The sequence below is a fragment of the Pimephales promelas genome, chromosome 15 (assembly GCF_988280905.1).
Source record: "Pimephales promelas chromosome 15, fPimPro1.hap1.1, whole genome shotgun sequence".
NCBI classification, from domain to species: domain Eukaryota; kingdom Metazoa; phylum Chordata; class Actinopteri; order Cypriniformes; family Leuciscidae; genus Pimephales; species Pimephales promelas.
In genome coordinates this window covers 32,080,886-32,098,603 of record NC_142783.1, presented here as the reverse complement: position 1 = coordinate 32,098,603, position 17,718 = coordinate 32,080,886, and the positions used below count along the sequence as shown (strand labels likewise).

Here is a 17,718-nt window from a genome sequence, read left to right as displayed (position 1 = left end):
TTTCCTGTCTACAAGAAAGGAGCTCAATGCATCTCAGTGCAGTCGAAGACTCAACATGATGTCTCGCCTCTCCATCCAAATTGTGACAGCGCTTTTGCTAACAGGTGTCATATTTATTTACATTTATATACATATCAGTGTTTAGTTTCAGATTTCAATTTTACAATTTAAGAAAAAAAAATACATGAATTGATTTTGAAACTTTTCTGTAACGATCAAGCTGTTCTCTCTGTCCAGTCCCGGCTGTGTGTAAAGACGTGGATCAGTCTCCAGCTGATGTGTTGAGTCCTCCTGACGGTCTGGTTGAACTGACATGCAGTCATTCCATCAAGAGCTACGACACTATATTATGGTACCAGCGCTCTGGTGGAGATACGCAACTGAAACTTGTGGCTTATATGTACTATAAAACTCCAAAGACTGAGGATCCATTTACAAATGACTTTAATGTATCAGGTGATGGTGAAAAATCTGCTTCACTTCACATACAATGTAGAAAACAAGCCCAAGTCACGGGCATGTATTACTGCGCTGCCAGTATCACACAGTGCTGCAGGAGTTCAGCCCTCTTTACAATTACCTTCCTCTGGGTTTACAACACCTGCACACACCATCACTACACACACCTCACAACAGATCATTCATTGTATATTAGAACATGTTCTAAAGAATAAGATAAACAATGACGATTGTCTTTTTATGGGAGTCAATAGGTGTCTAGAATTCAGGATTTATATAAGTAAACTGATTATCAACTACTTCATCAGTTCATAATTTGATGGATTATATTAGATCCTTCTTCAGTCATACTGGAAGTGTTACAGGCTTCATCTTGAGCTGATTCCATATTTCACTCTATTAGTAAAAGCCCTGCAGAATATTATAAATATGCTGTAACAAGGTTCTCTGTCGTGGGAAGGAGGAGGCGGGAACCGGCGAACAATACAATATGTTTAATAACACAACATAAAATAAAACAAAATACAGTGTTTTTTAGTTGTTTTCACGGATCCGTGTGAAAAGGGATAATTTTGACGTTGTCTGTGCACAAAAAAAACACAAAAGAATAATGTTTTCCATTTTTAATAGAGATGCACCGATTGATCGGCTGATGACCAGAATGGGCTCTATGCACGGCGGTATTTCCGGTGAAGGATTAAGGATGCTCGATAACTTCTGCCGATCGTAGAGTCCAATGCAATACCGAGAATTTATATTGAATTTTTATATTTTATTTTTTTTATGGTTATACTAAAGCAACGTTAGTCACAAAAACAGACAAAACAGACACCCCTCGTTGTGTTTATGCTTCTTTTTAAAATTATATTAAATAATCATAACTATGTATAAAATTACATCTAAACGTATGTACGTTTCGTTTCAAAGACGGGAGGACAGTAAATATTGAAGACTCTGCCATAATCCCGTTTTCCTTGGTTTACCTCCGCTTCAATCTCCACAACCGGAAACCGAAGAGCATCCTTGCGTCAAATGCGGAACTTATTCGTGCATATAGCCCATTGGCCGATTTTCACGTGATCGGCCTTGACCGGCTACCGGCTGGTCAGTCTGACGTTTGCTGATTTTATGCCGGTCAAAATGTACTCGGGCGGCACATGATTATTGATTTACATGGCGCAACGTCAGCATCACACGTGCACACGGAACGCACATGTAGGAAACCTTGTTACGGCCGGTTCACAACGCAAGCGTGAGCAGACCGTATTTTTTCGGTGTGCATGTTAATCAACGAGTGCGTTCACACTGGGAGCAGGACTTGCGCGTGAGCAGCAGTGAAGCGGTTTCGGCACAGAGTCTATTTTTGCTGCACTGCTCACGCTAAATTAATGTGAAAGCACACTTTTGATGGACAAATTTCACACAAAAAGTGCCCAAAATGCACAGCATTTGCATGTCTAGTGTGTTTTAACAAGAACTGGAGTAGGCTATGTCAGAAATTAAAATGAAGACTCTTCATAGAAAATATTTATAGAAAATTTACTCATTTAAACTTGCTTTTATAATTCAGTTTGGGTAAAAGTATATGGTGTTTTAGAAATATAAAAATAGAAAATAAATATTTGTGTTATTGAAAATAAAAAAGTGGTTAGAAAAAAAGAAAAGGTCAAACTCAATGACAATCGGAAATCGGCCAAGAAAATTGTAATCGGTGCATCTCTAGTTTTTAATACATCATTGTATATATAGTATACCTATAACGAAAAGAAATTACCAATCATCAGAACGCTTTTTTGACGTCATATCCGGGAGACAAGTCAATATATTTGAGTATAATCACAGGCTTCATTTATCCCGTGCGAATGCGCCACATGAAATTCAGATGTGGCGGGGTAATTTCTAAATCTCACAAGGTCACCAGATAACACTAATCCCGTGCGAATAAGGCTTAACAGAAAAAAGGTAACACTTTATTTGACAGTGTCTTTGTTATGTACTATCTGTTGTTCTAACAGTAAATTATGCATGATTACATGCATCTAACCCTAAACCAAACCCTAAACTTAATATTAATCAGTTATGAAATGTACAGTTACACTGTAGCAAGTACACCTTAAAATAAAGTGTTGTCAAAACCATTTTGTATATCAAAGTTTGCACACTAGAGGGCAGAAACTGTTTTCTCAATTATAAAGATATGATAGCTTCCTTTTTGACATCAAAAAAAAAAGTTTAAGAATGGGTTGGATTGTGCTCTCTCATCATTTGTCTTTAGGTTCAACATGAGTAGACATCTGATTAACACTGCTATATTGCTGCTCTATTTTACAGGTAATGCAATATATTTAAACAGTATTTATTCTGGATCAAGAGTTACAGTAGAGCTACCGTTATTGTTACTGTAAATACTGTAAATTCTCTTAACAGGCTTCACAGTGAACTCTATCATCACACAGACCCCTTCTGAAATATTCTCCAAAACCAACACAGAATCAGTGAGTCTTCACTGTTCTCACAGCAGTTCAAGCTTCAATGTCATCCTCTGGTACAAGCAGCCTCTTAATGGAGAAATGCAGCTCATGGGGTATCTATACAGGACAAATGGCAACACCGAACAGGTTTTCAAGGAGAAAATCGAGCAATCGGGGAATGGTGCAAGTTACAGCAATTTGACACTGAAAAGCCTTTCCTCAGATGACAGTGCGATGTATTACTGTGCTGCAAGAGAACACGGTGCTGCGTGTTTCCTGCACTTCTGCACAAAAACCTTATCATGAATCTCTTATACATTACATCACAGTGTCACTCGTTCTTTATGTTAAGAGGCAGGGCTAAAAGCGTACCGAGGTAAAAAGCGCATTGGACTTTGTTATCTTTTAAACCACTAGATGGCACAAAAATTCAGCTTAGCACTTTTCTTAACAACCACTTTTGATGATGCACGTGGAAATTTGCCTGATCCTGATCGCGTTTGATTATAAATGTATCAGTGTTTTAAAAAAAAAAATATTGGATTTATGTAGCAAATGAGAATCGATACAATGTCTTAATGTTTTTCCGTTTTGTTCAAGGTAATTAAAGAAACAGTTCTTCAAGAACGGAAGAATATGTAAAAATACGTATTTGCGGTAAAAGGTCGCCCTGCTCTTGGGGTGAAAGGCACGATAATGAACATTCGGATGACTTTTACCTAGGTTGACATGGCATGGTTAGATCCAGATGGTAAATATATTAAGCTGGGTGTCCACCTTAGAGTTAATCACCATATTATACATATACATATGTATATTAGGGCTGTCAAACGATTAATCGCATCCAAAATAAAAGTTTGTGTTTACATAATATATGTGTGTGTAGTGTGTATATAATTATTTTGTATACAAATACACACTTATACATTTAAGAAATATTTACATGTATATACTGTGTATATATATATATATATATATATATATATATATATATATATATATATATATATATATATTTACATATAATTGATTTTATTTTGGATATGATTCACAGTAGAGCTCGACCGATAAAGGATTCTGAAGGCCGATACCGATACAAATATTTGTTGGTTTTAAAATCCGATATTCCGATATATCGGCCGATATTTTTTATTTTATTTTTTTCAGGAACGCACAACAAAACATTAACAGATTTCCCTAGTTATTTGTAGTTATGTATGAGTTTTAATTAAAATAATATTATAATGCATTTTAAAAAGAATTTTTTTCTTTTATTGTCGCAACAAAGGAGGAACCAAAGCTCATTAATTAATTAACAAAGCTCATTAAATTCCACTGATGATAGTGGCATTAGCTAGCTTTGTGGTTAGCTAGAATGTGTTGCGCGTTATAAACGAGTGTTGCCAACAGGCTAGGGACGGTGTAGAGTGCCCTCTGGTGGACAAACTTATACAACTCCAACATGACATGGTCGAAGCGTGTTTCATCCATTTTTATTTAATTTTTGAAATATTTATTTATCTGCCATTATAACTGCCGATACCGATAGTTTATAAAATGCCTAATATCGGCCTGCCGATATATCGGTCTGGCTCTAATTCACAGCCCTATATATATATATATATATATATATAAATAAATGTATCATAATTATTGTTCAATAAAAACATTTTTCTCTGCAATCATACACTAGTGAAAAGCACCTTTGTCTTAGGGTATGCCTTGAGTCCTGTTGTACGCTGTGTCCTGTTGTGACCAACATTTATTTTTATTATGTCAAATGTAAAAAGGTTACAGGGCCGGACCTACTACTTGTTACACTCCAGAAAATAATTCTCAATCACATTTTTTGACAGACCATTTCTCTATAATCACATGCTGTGGGTCTAAATGTCCATGCATCCACCGGGGGGCAGCAGACGTAAAAACACACAGATGTGAACCGCATAAACAGGCTCCACCCACGTATCCATTAAACCAGGCTAGCTCACTCATAAGTTCACATTCATCATGAGTGAAATTCCAGTCAAATGTTTCCTTCTTCAGTGTTGTATTGGTGAGGCGTGTGATATTACTTGTGAATACTTATCTATATCGTCACTGCAGTTTAACCTCTAACTGTCTCTCTCCTGGCCTTACAGGGCTGTCTATGGCTTTAAAAGTCACACAGACACCTATTGACCTTTTCTTAGTCATTGGAGCCAGCATGAACATCACCTGCAGACACAATGACAAAAGCTATGACAAAATCTTGTGGTACCAGCAGGCAAACGGTCAAAGTCTCGAACCGCTTGGCCTCCTTTCCTTCAAACAATTCTTGCCTGACAGAGAGGGTTTCACCATAAGCGGAGATGCCGAGAAAGAGGCGAATCTGCTGGTGTCGTCTGTGAAAGCTGAGCACAGCGCTGTGTATTTCTGTGCAGTGAGTGTTGCACAGTGCTTCAAGTTCATGCGAGACCGCTTAAAAACCCCTCCCCATCACATGACACATGTGCACCTGGACTGACAGCGCAGTCAAATGAGGTGAACAACAGTCTCGGCCTCAAGATACGAGATAGCGGTTCTCTTATGACTGCCGAGTGCTGACGAAACGTATATTTAGAGAAGCACTGTGATTTCATTGTTCAGTTGCTTGGTTGAATCAATGTTATCAGCATGATCAGAGCAACCATTATCACTACATTCTGGTTAACAGGTAAGCATTTCCAGACCAGTGCAACACAGTCTAAGTTCTTTATTTTATACGCACTGTATGCTCTCCTCACCCTATTGTAGTGTGTGTGGTGTGTTCTCTTGTCATTCAGCAGTCTCCCAAACATCTTCTACAGTCGGTGGAGGAGAAACAGGCAAATCTTTCTTGTCATCATGGTCAAAGCAGCTTTCCATACCTGTACTGGTATCAGCAGAAGATCAATAGTGCTTCTTTAGACCTTATAGGAATGCTCAGTTTTGAAGCTCCTTCTCCAGAGGATAAATTCAAATCCAGATTTACAATATCAGGACATGCTACAAAAGATGCATTCCTGATCATCTCCAGCATATCTGCTGAGGACAGCGCAGTGTATTTCTGTGCAGCTAGTGCCGCACAGCCGTACAATTTGTTATAATCGCTGGCAAAAAACTGACTTTGCACCTGTTTGCAACTTCATGCCAAAACCGGTAATATGAACATTTACAAATAGAGGGCACTAATGAAAATGTGATGTTTCAGTATACATCTGTTTATATGAGGGGTTTAATGGAGAACAGCAGCATAATGCCTTCATCAGCCTTGTGCATTGCTCACGATACATGATGAGAGGTTTCGAGGTGGGATATGGGTAAGGTTAGGGACTTAGGTTTAAGGATTAACATGTAAGTGAAGGGTCAATATTGGAATTATAAACGTAATTAGGGATGCACCGATATGACAATTTTGGCCGATACCGATAACCGATAATTCTTTATATTTGAAAGCCGATAACCGATATATCGGCCGAAAAATCTAAATCCAAATTTTTAGAAAATTTTTGAGAGACTGATTATAAAAAAAGTCTCCTCATTAAAAGCCAAGATACAAACACAATTATGATGTTCTTATTTTAATGTTGTGTAGCCGATATGACAGACAGAACTGGATTTCCCCTTTTTAAAGTGATTTCAATCGTATTTAAAGCAATTTAAAAGCATCATGTTGAATAGTGCGCATCTAAAGTGCCTCAGCTGAAGAAAATAATACATTATTTATCGGCTTTTAGATATCGGCTAAATGTTCTTGTTGGGCTGATAACGATAACATTAAAAATGATCATATATCGGCCGATACCGATAATGTGGCCGACATATCGTGCATCCTTAAACATAATTACACCTGAACTTACAGTAGATGTACGAATCTAAATGTAAAAACATGCATGTACACAAGTGCATTGTATCAACCGATTAATTTAAATATTAGTAAATAAATAGTAGTTAAAGACACCTATTATAACGTGGGACCAAATTTATTGTAAAGCTTGATGTTTATCTGAAGACCAGCCTTGTTAGTAGCCAACTCATGCCAACATTAATCATAAAAATATTACATCTACTTTATATAGAGACAGGACTGGATTGACCTTTGTTTGTGAACTGAAACAGGATTGAATTAATAAATTAAAGACTCCGAACACACTTGAATTTCAGCATATTATAAGTATTAACCCTCAGGTGCTCTTCGTTTCGGAGTCACACTTGTTATCTTCCCGGTCAAAAGTGACCGGACACCTAAAAATTAAATTTCCTCCATCCCAGTAAAACCAATGCAATTTATTTTTGTTCTATAATATTTATTATTTGTAATTTAGTATTTTGAGACAATTTGATTGAATGTATTAATATTTATGCAATATTCATGGTCTATTTTGCCATGGAAAAAAAATAAATAAATATATATATATATATATATATAATTTTTTTCAAAAAATTATTAATGCAGTATTTTTGTTTAATATAGAGTCTAGGCCTTCAAAAATATATATATTTTTTGAAGAAAATTTGAACCATCTGGTTACAGTATAGAGAAAAAGCGTAGAATCATGGTGTAACCACTAGATAGCATGTATAGCTCTCTATGGAGAAGCATGTGAATTCCCCAGATGTTTATGAAGACATTTTTTTTTTTTTTTGGTGGATTTGAATATATAGTTGAAGCAATCTCAAAAACGATTTTTTATTAAAAAATAAATAAATAAATAAATAAAATAAATAAATAAAAATTGGTGAATTTTTGTGTTTTTGTCAATTTCTCATTCATTTCCTATGGGGGTCATTTTTGACCGAAGACCACAAGTGTGACTATTTTTTTTACGACCACTTTACGGCCTGCTCGGATCATGACCTCAATTTTTTTTTGTATTCACATGCATAATGCCATAAAAGTCACCAAGTTTCGTAACATTCTGATGAAGTTGTGATTTTTTAATTTTCAAAACAGAAAATTTTTCAAAATTGAAATGACCGAAGAGCACCTGAGGGTTAAAATTAGGCGTTTAATTCGTCCTGTGCCGTTTGTAGTACAGACATGACAATACCTCAAATTATGGAGCTTTTTTTTTGCATAGAGGTGTGCTATTACTTTCCTTAAATTATGAAACTCAGAATTATTGCATTCAGAATTTGAAGCAAGATGAGAAAAATCCCACTTACATTTGCATTGGAGGAAAAGCCACTGCTATATAATGACTAAAATATCCTAGACACTTGTGGGTGGGCTCATTTGACTTGGACCAATAAGCAAACACCGACATCTAGCATTTTAGTGGTTGCTTTCTGAGGTGAACAACAGTCTCAGCCTCAAGATATCTGATAGTTGTTACATTTATGAATGCACAGGAAACATTTCAGAGAGGCAAACTGCATTGTGAATTAATTTTTTGTTGCTTAATGTTATCAGCATGATCATAGCAACCATTATCACTACATTCTGGTTAACAGGTAAGCATTTCCAGTGCAGTCTAAGTTCTTTATTTTATACGCACTGTATGCTCTCCTCACCCTATTGTAGTGTGTGTGGTGTGTTCTCTTGTCATTCAGCAGTCTCCCAAACATCTTCTACAGTCGGTGGACGAGAAAGCGGCAAATCTTTCTTGTCATCATGGTGACAACGACTATCCATACCTGTACTGGTATCAGCAGAAGATCAATAGTGCTTCTTTAGACCTTATAGGAATGCTCAGTTATGAAGCTCCTTCTCCAGAGGATAAATTCAAATCCAGATTTACAATATCAGGACATGCAAAAAAAGATGCATTCCTGATCATCTCCAGCATATCTGCTGAGGACAGCGCAGTGTATTTCTGTGCAGCTAGTGCGCACAGCTGTACAATTCATAACTACCACTGACAAAAAACTGTGCAACTTTGCACCTGTATGAATTGCAAACCTGTTTGCATGGCAAAGCTGGCAATAAAAAAGTTCACAAACAGAGGGCACTATAAAAAATGGTTTAGTGGGCAAGTATCTTGAATATACTACATCAAAACAACCAGACTGAAGTTGAACAAAAAAAGTGATGGCAGGAAAACAACTACTTTTTGCACTATACATATTGGGTTTATATTTACTGTAATGGCGGCAAATTAATTTAAGGCACCGTAAATCGATGTATATTTAAATTAATGGCAATAATAGTATTGTGTTAAATATATTCCTTGTTTAATTTGATAGCTCTATGAACATTTGATTTTGTGCATATTACTGATCTACAATGCATCTTGACCTAAGAATAAGTCAAATATTTCTTAGCTTAAATCCTATGAGAATCTCACTGACGGGGTGGGACTTAAGCCACGAATGTCCAATCACAGATGAGAAGAAGTCACGTTTCCCGAATGCTTTAGTTTCGGAGTCTGCATCTCTGTCAAGACATTTATTCCAAGCAAGAATGATGCAGCTTATCTTAATTGTCCTCTATGAGCTGTTTTGGTTCACAGCAGGTAACTTTTGTACTCTTCTTAATGAAGAATATTTTATAAAAACAAATTAAGTTAAAAATTATGATTCGATGGAATCGACATGTGTTTTTCCCTGTAAAGACATTTCTCTGGGTGCATCTGTTGATCAGCCGGCTGACATGATAGCTCATCTGGGAGAGTCTGTGAACATCAGCTGCAGCCACACGTACAGCAACTATTACTACCTTTACTGGTACCAACAACCAACTCAGGAAAATTCCTTCCTAGCTCTTGGGCACCTTTACCTAACAACTTTCAATCCTGAGAAGGGCTATGATCGCTTTCATATTTATGGAGACTCAAAAACCCAAGCAACACTTCAGCTCTCCAGTGTTATATCAGAAGACAGTGCAGTGTATTTCTGTGCAGTGAGTGACACAGTTGGACAAAACTCTGCGGTGTACAACATAATCCCTCCCCTTCTCATAGAGGCTCTGAGCAGTTCATTTTTTTTAATCTGTAATATATATATATATATATATATATATATGAAGAGTTCAGATGCAAAATCCTCTAAGTGCCATTTGAAATTTTCTTCTAGAATGATCATTTTTATCAAGCTTGTATATTTAAGTTCAGTGATTTCACTTAAATGGCAATGATAATTACCTATTAATTGTTATTTAAGTGAAATTACTGAAATTAAATATACAAGTTTGATAAAAATCATCATTAAAGAAGAAAATTTCAAATGGCACTTAGAGGCTTTTGCATCTGAACTCTTCATATATATTACATTATATATATATATATATATATATATATATATATATATTACAAGATAGATAGATAGATAGATAGATAGATAGATAGATAGATAGATAGATAGATAGATAGATAGATAGATAGATAGATAGATAGATAGATAGATAGATAGATAGATAGATAGATAGATAGATAGATAGATAGATCTAGACCCACTTAAGTCGTACATCTTAAAATATATTATTTTAATAATTACCTATTTCCTTTTTTGAAATATTTGTTGTTGTGTATGTGTAACACTGACAAGCATTATGGTAAACTAAAACATACAGTACTTAAATGTTATTTCTATTGAACTGTTTTTTACTGCTCCATTTTAGACATTCTAACTATAGTAACTTTGCAGCATGTCAAACAACTCTATTAGTAGAGTATTAGTTAGTATACTGTAGGGTTTGTGTTTGTAGAATAAGTTGACATGTAACCTCTTGCACATTTGACCAATTTCAGCTGCAGCTTCAACGTCTATTTGAGGGTGGGACGCTTTAAATTGAGACAGAGAGCATTTGATTGGACAGGAAATTTGACGGGAAGCTGATGTGCAGAGTGATGTCATCAAAATCATTGATCCATATTGACCAAAGTAAGAGACTGTCCGTGGATGTTGGATGGCACGTTTTGAATGCTTATTTTCTAAATGAGAATTTTGTCATTGTTTTGGAGCACACTACAGATAACAGTAAGGTTAACATATTCATACTGAAAGTCAAAATACTAACATTTTGATTATATTTAACTTTTATTTAATTAATATTATATTATCTATATGAACAGTGTTTTAAAAACTACTTTTAGAATTTGAAGTACGATACAAGTGCACGTTCAATAAAATTAAGAAACTAGAAATAAGTTTCAATTCAAATACACAAAACTTTAGAGAGTACAACAAAATATATTTATTTTACACCAAAATGTTGTTTTAATAAGCATTACTATATCGTCTAAGTGTACAATCTGTGGTATTGCACATCTGCTTATGCATAACTCCAGAGCTGTGGGGTGTAACAGACGGTAGGGGGAGGTCTAATTCTAGTGAATAAACTTACAGTAGAGATACTGCTAATGTGTACTCACTGCTAAATCTTACTCTCTCAACAGCTTCATGATAAAAGGATGTTCCGCGTTGCTTATAGACTAGCCATTTTTATCATCTTACATGCACGTATGATGTTTTTGAATTATTTGACATAATTTATTCTCTTTTAAAAAACTCATTTCGTAAGAAAATCATAACAATTTAATTTCATTTTCTTCACACAGGTCTGTCAGATTGTGTTCAGTTTGATCAGCCTTTGTCTCTCTTCAGAAAGCCAGATGAGAAGGCAGTGATGTCCTGTACTCACGATGATAAAAACTTAGATGTCATGTTATGGTATCAACAACTTCATGACAGCAAATCGCTGGCCCTCATCGGTTATGGCTATGATATGGCTGACCCAAACTATGAATCTGGATTCCAAAAGAGATTTAAGATGACCAGAAAGGACACCACGACTGGAGCTTTGCTAATCTCTGACCTGAGTTATTCAGATTCTGCTGTCTATTACTGTGCTGCTAGAAGACACAGTGTTATATTCTCAATCACTTGCCTGACTAAAATCCTGCGCATTAAAACAGGAAATGGAAACGTAACTGTGGTTTTTGGTTTTAAATGACAGTGTAGTTTATAATCTGATAAAAAGGCTTATAGCAGAGCTGAAATTCGTAAAGAGGGTGATTATTGGCAGCTATAATTGAGTGAATCTCACAAAACCTTGTAATCTCATAAAAACTGTGAAGGAAGGCATGGAAGCTTGTTTCTGCCTAGGAAAAAAAATGAAAAAGGCAATTTTGACTTTCACAATTCTGATTTTTTTTTCTTGCAATTGCGAGTTTAGGGATACATCATATGAACTATCAATTCTGACCTTTTTTCTCATGAATTTGCAACTCTGAGAAAAAAAAACATCAGTCTTTTCCCCTCAGACTTGGACTCGAGTTTATGGTGAGTATTGTGAGGTATAAACCCGCAATTGTGAGAAAAAAGTACAAGAAATTATTTAATAATAAATACGTATATACTGTAATATGAAAATAAAATATTAAATAAAAAATAATTTAACTTTTTTTAATTTGCTGAATTCAAATAGTATGTTATTTGAATTATCTTAATCTTTTTAATTCACAATAGATTCACCCAATTATATTCTATTTTAACCCAAGCATGATGTAACAAAGGGGCGTGGCTTATAAATCTCCAGTTTGTCAAGTAGTGAATAATACAAGAGGACCAGAGAACACATCGCAGAGGGAAATTTAAATGGCAATGTTTCTTCTTCTATCCATTTCACTGCTTTTTCTCAAAGGTATTATTAAACTGTAATATAAAGGCAAGATTTTTATGGTTTTTCTGATGTATGCTTTTATGGGATAACAAACCTGATCTATTATTGAATTTCCAGCAGATTTCAGTGACAGTGTTTTGATCACTCAATGGCCGGAGTACATATCCAGCCTTCCAGGATCTTCAGTTGATCTGCACTGTTACCAGAATGACACAGACTATGACTACAAATACTGGTACAGGCATATAAAAGGTGAAGGGCCAGTGCTTGTTGGAAACATCGTCGGGACTACCGATTCTATCGAGAAGGACTTTGAAACTGGCTTTAAAGTTTCAGGTACAGAGACAAAGAAATGGACCCTGACTGTGGATGTTAAGGAGGGGATTGATGCGGTGTATCTGTGTGCTGCGAGTTTACACAGTGAATAAAAGACAATAAACTATACGACAAAAAACTCTTTGGGTGGCAACGGCAATCACACCTGCCTCAACCACAAATAAATGAACACATATCTTTACAGACAAGTCAGTAGTGCCTGAAAACCTTTGTACTGATGACGTTATACTCCTCCTTCCCCAAAAACCACCTTCACAATAAGACCTCTTTGATACAGTCAGTAGGGGGAGATGTATATAAATCTTATTTTCAGTAAAGTCTCACATACTTTCTCATCACATTATTTTGGCTGTGTTTGACCCGTGCATGTGTGCTTGAGTTTTTCTAACCCTGCTTTAGAAGAATGTTTAGAGTTGTCTATAGTCTGTGCATTTTTATCTTCTTGTATATAGGTAAGATGTTTTGTGACGGCAATATATCTTGTATAATATTTTTTGTTAGTGTCTTTTGCTTTGAAATAGAATGTCTCAAAATCTTTTTTTTTTTTCACAGAGAAGGCGAGGTGTGTGAACATTCAGCAGAACCTGACACCAATATTAGCCAACAAGACCAGTTTAGCAGATATAAAGTGTATTTATGATGACAACGGCAAGCCAAATATGTTATGGTATCAGCAAAAGGAGACAGCCATGGCCTTAATAGTGTTAAGCTATGGTGCTACAAGTGACCCAACCTATGAGGATGGATTTAAAAAGCGGTTTACATTGAAAAGAACAGATACACTGAACGGCGTTCTGGAAATCTCTGAACTCAGTCTATCAGACTCTGCTGTTTATTACTGTGCTGTCAGTATGCACAGTGCTGAAGTCTTTATCACCTGCCTGACAAAAAACCAAACCACTAAACTTACAGGAAATACACACGAGTAATTTTTACGAGTGATGATATTACTGCGCCGAGTCGAAGTTCACCCAAGCCCTTGCTATGGTATAATTCCCCCATACAATATTGTTATCAATTTTAAACGCTTAGAAAAGCGCAATGTCTTATTTTGTGTCACCAGCCTAGGTTGAGTTACACTACTCGAGTAAATTTATTTAAATAGGGAAAACGAGGAGGTGTTCGGTAGGGTTGGGTATCGAGAATCGAGTATCGATTGGAACCGAGACTAACTTTTCGTTTTTCCCGGAATCGTTCAAAAGTTAAAATTTCGATTCCTAGTTTCGATATTCACAGTCCGCCGAGCGGAAGAAGAAACCGCTGAACAACACCAACGAAGAAGCGTCTACCGGAAGTGTTGGCATAACCACGCGAGTCGAACATGAGTACCTTACGTCGGCGATCCAAAGTGTGGCTTCACTTTTCTAAAAATAACGAAATCTCTGCAAAATGCAAAATTTGTGACAAAACGAGTATTTTTACAGAAGGAGTATTTCCCTCAGAAAGGATTATTTCCTTCAGAAAGACCGTTGGTTAGCAAGGTTAGCTAAACTTTTTTGACCCTGCCTCTTAAAAGAATCGGAATCGAGAATCGTTAGGAACCGGAATTGAAACAAGGAATCGGAATCAGAATCGTTCAAATTCAAACGATACCCAACCCTAGTGTTCGGTCGCTTCTCTTTTTGGCCCAAATTTAATGAACTGGGCTAAGCTAAGTGCTAACAAAGTTTTGCGGCAAGACAGAGCGATTGAGTGCACGGACTAAGACGAGAGAGGTATGCATCAACTCGTCTTAGATAAGGGAATAACATAGTTTAATATGAGAAACCAGTGGAGTATCCCTTTTATCAAAACTAACTTTAGCAATACAGTAACTTTATTCTAGAGATGCTGTAAAGCCAACACAATCTCTGTTACTTTCATTTCCTATTATCACTGAAAAGCTGCTTTGAAACAGTCCATATTGTTAAAAGTGCTATAAAAGGTGACTTGACAAGTCAGTAGAACCTGAGAACTTGCATATACACATCTGTAATCATGGCATTATACTCCTCCCCCAAAAACACTTTTACATCGTTGATGTGATACAGTCAGTAGAGGGAGATGTGACTTTATTTACTGTAGAGTTTTTCCTCTCGTTTAGTTTCACGTCACTTAATATTTGCTGTGTTTATCACCAGGGTTTTTCTAACCCCTGTTTTAGAAAGATGTCTGAAGCTGCATATGGACTGTGCATATTTTTCCTATTGTTTATTGGTAAGGTGTTCTTTGTTAAAAAAAGATCCATAATTATTATTCTTTATCATGTTTGTTATTGTCATTTGCTTTTTAGTAGAATATCTCTAAATGTAAGTCTTTTTCCTCCACAGAGAAGGCGAGGTGTGTGAACTTTCAGCAGAACCTGACACCAATATTAGCCAACAAGAACGGTTTAGCAGAGATAAAGTGTAGTCATGATGACAATAGCAAGCCATATATGTTATGGTATCAGCAAAAGGAGACAACCATGGTCTTTATAGCGTTAAACTATGGTGCTACAGGTGACCCAACCTATGAGGATGGATTTAAAGAGCGGTTTACATTGAAACGAACAGATATACTGAACGGAGCTCTGGAAATCTCTGAACTCAGTCTATCAGACTCTGCTGTTTATTACTGTGCTGTCAGTATGCACAGTGCTGAAGTCTTTATCACTTGCCTGACTAAAAACCAAACCACTAAACTTACAGTTTACAACACACACACAAAATCTATTACACAAACAAGGGTCCACTAGCGATCTTGCGCCGCAGGTAATCGCAATCATGTTGATTTTCTGGAGAAAGACCACATTTTGTGACTGCGATATAAATATGAGTAGTACACTATGCTAATACTATTTTCAATTTAGCCAGTGACTTTTTAAAATTCATGAATAAATTAAAATCTTGTACAACTCAACTCTTGTACAAATGATTCAATGACTCACTCTTTTACAATATTATCTTTACAGTATCATCTTTGCAACATGCTACACTGTTAGACCTTACCAGGTTTTTACAGTAAAATACTGGCAACACTGTTGCCAGTAATTTACTGTAAAAATGCACTAAAACTAATAAGTTGTATTTTTTAGTTAACTTGAGTTTTAGTGCATTTTTGCAGTAAATTACTGGCAACGGTGTTGTAAAAATGCACTAAAACTAATAAGTTGTATTTTTTAGTTAACTTGAGTTTTAGTGCATTTTTACAGTAAATTACTGGCAACATTGTTGCCAGTATTTTACTGTAAAAAACCTGGTAAGGTCTAACAGTGTAATGTAAAACTACACAGGCGTCCGGTGTGGATCAAGCACTATTTTGATCGAGTTGCTGTCTATGAGGGCAAGAGCTTCTGGAAAGGAAGAATAGTGTCATCATTTTTCCACCAATGACTAAGCAACAAAGGGGTGTGTCTTAAATAAAGATCCACAAACTTAACTGAACATCAGAGAATAATTCATGAAAACCATCTCTAAATGGAGTCTTTTCTTCTCCTATTCACTTTGCTTTGTCTTAAAGGTTTGTCTTTTCTCTTGGTTTTAACCAAATGTAGATTTTTAATGAACAACATATCTTGATTTTGATAATAAATCTTTGTATTTCCAGCAGATTTCAGTGACAGTGTTTTGATCACTCAATGGCCGGAGGACATATCCAGCCTTCCAGGACCTTCAGTTCAAATGCACTGTTACCAGAATGACACAGACTATGACTACAAATACTGGTACAGGCATATAAAAGGTGAAGGGCCAGTGCTTGTTGGAAGCAACCATTTCAACTCTCCCTCTATTGAGAAGGACTTTGAAACTGGCTTTAAAGTGTCGGGTACAGAGAAAAAGAAATGGACCCTGACTGTGGATGTTAAGGAGGGGATTGATGCGGTGTATCTGTGTGCTGCGAGTTTACACAGTGAATAAAAGACAATAAACGATGACATAAAACTCTTTGGGCGGCAACGGGAATCACACCTGCCTCAACCACAAATAAATGAACCATATCTTTACAGACAAGTCAGTAGTGCCTGAAAACTCTCATATACACTTGTATTGATGACATACTCCTCCCTTCCACCAGTAACACCTTCTCAATGATGTAATACAGTCAGTAGGGGGAGATGTTCCTGTGTATTTCAATATAGAGGTTTCCCACTAAAGACTCATACGCTCTTGTCACATTATTTTTGCAAATAGAGTTTAGGAACACTAGTTTAGAAGGATGTTAAGAGCTGCATATGGACTGTGCATGTTTTTCTTCTTTTACATGGGTAAGAATTCATTTAAGATAGAAATCAATATTTTTTATCAATACTTCATAGATGTTTAAGGTTGAATTTGGTAAATTTGAAGTGAATTTTTTTTTTTTAAAGCCTGACTTTTTTTTTAAATAGGGAGGGTGAGATGTGTGGAAGTTGAACAGAAGGTGAAGTCCTTATTTGCCAACAAAAATGACAAAAAAGAAATGGTCTGTAGTCATGATGACAATACCATGCTAGTTATGCTATGGTATCAACAGAAGAATACAGCAATGGATCTAATCGGTTACAGCTATGGTGTGAGTGAGCCCACCAATGAGGATGGATTTAAAGAGCGGTTTACATTGAAACGAACAGATACACTGAACGGAGCTCTGGAAATCTCTGAACTCAGTCTATCAGACTCTGCTGTTTATTACTGTGCTGTCAGTATGCACAGTGCCACAGACTAAAACTACTGCTCAACTAAAACTCAAGCACACAGGAAACCAAAACATGTGTTAAGCAAGTAAGCGATAATGCACATCCAGCCAGATATTATCGCAGAATAAACCCCTTCAGGATGATCAGGGATCTTTTATTATTAACTGGATAAGGATGTTGATTATCCCACTGATTAGATGGCTATTTCCCCACATGAAATAATTAAATAATTGGAAACAAAACATCTACATATA

General features: G+C 36.1%; 1 protein-coding gene across 1 annotated transcript in view; it reads left to right on the top strand.

Moving 5' to 3' along the window:
• Nucleotides 1–12,438: 12,438 nt before the first annotated feature.
• The window catches only part of LOC120475343 (uncharacterized), a 28,059-nt gene continuing 22,779 nt past the window's right edge, over nucleotides 12,439–17,718 (top strand). The window contains exons 1-3 of the mRNA XM_089119964.1: nucleotides 12,439–12,513; nucleotides 12,610–12,912; nucleotides 16,399–16,698. Of these exons, the coding sequence (XP_088976090.1) occupies nucleotides 12,468–12,513; nucleotides 12,610–12,912; nucleotides 16,399–16,698 (649 nt within the window). The 5' untranslated portion in view covers nucleotides 12,439–12,467. The remainder of the gene's footprint in view (nucleotides 12,514–12,609; nucleotides 12,913–16,398; nucleotides 16,699–17,718) is intronic.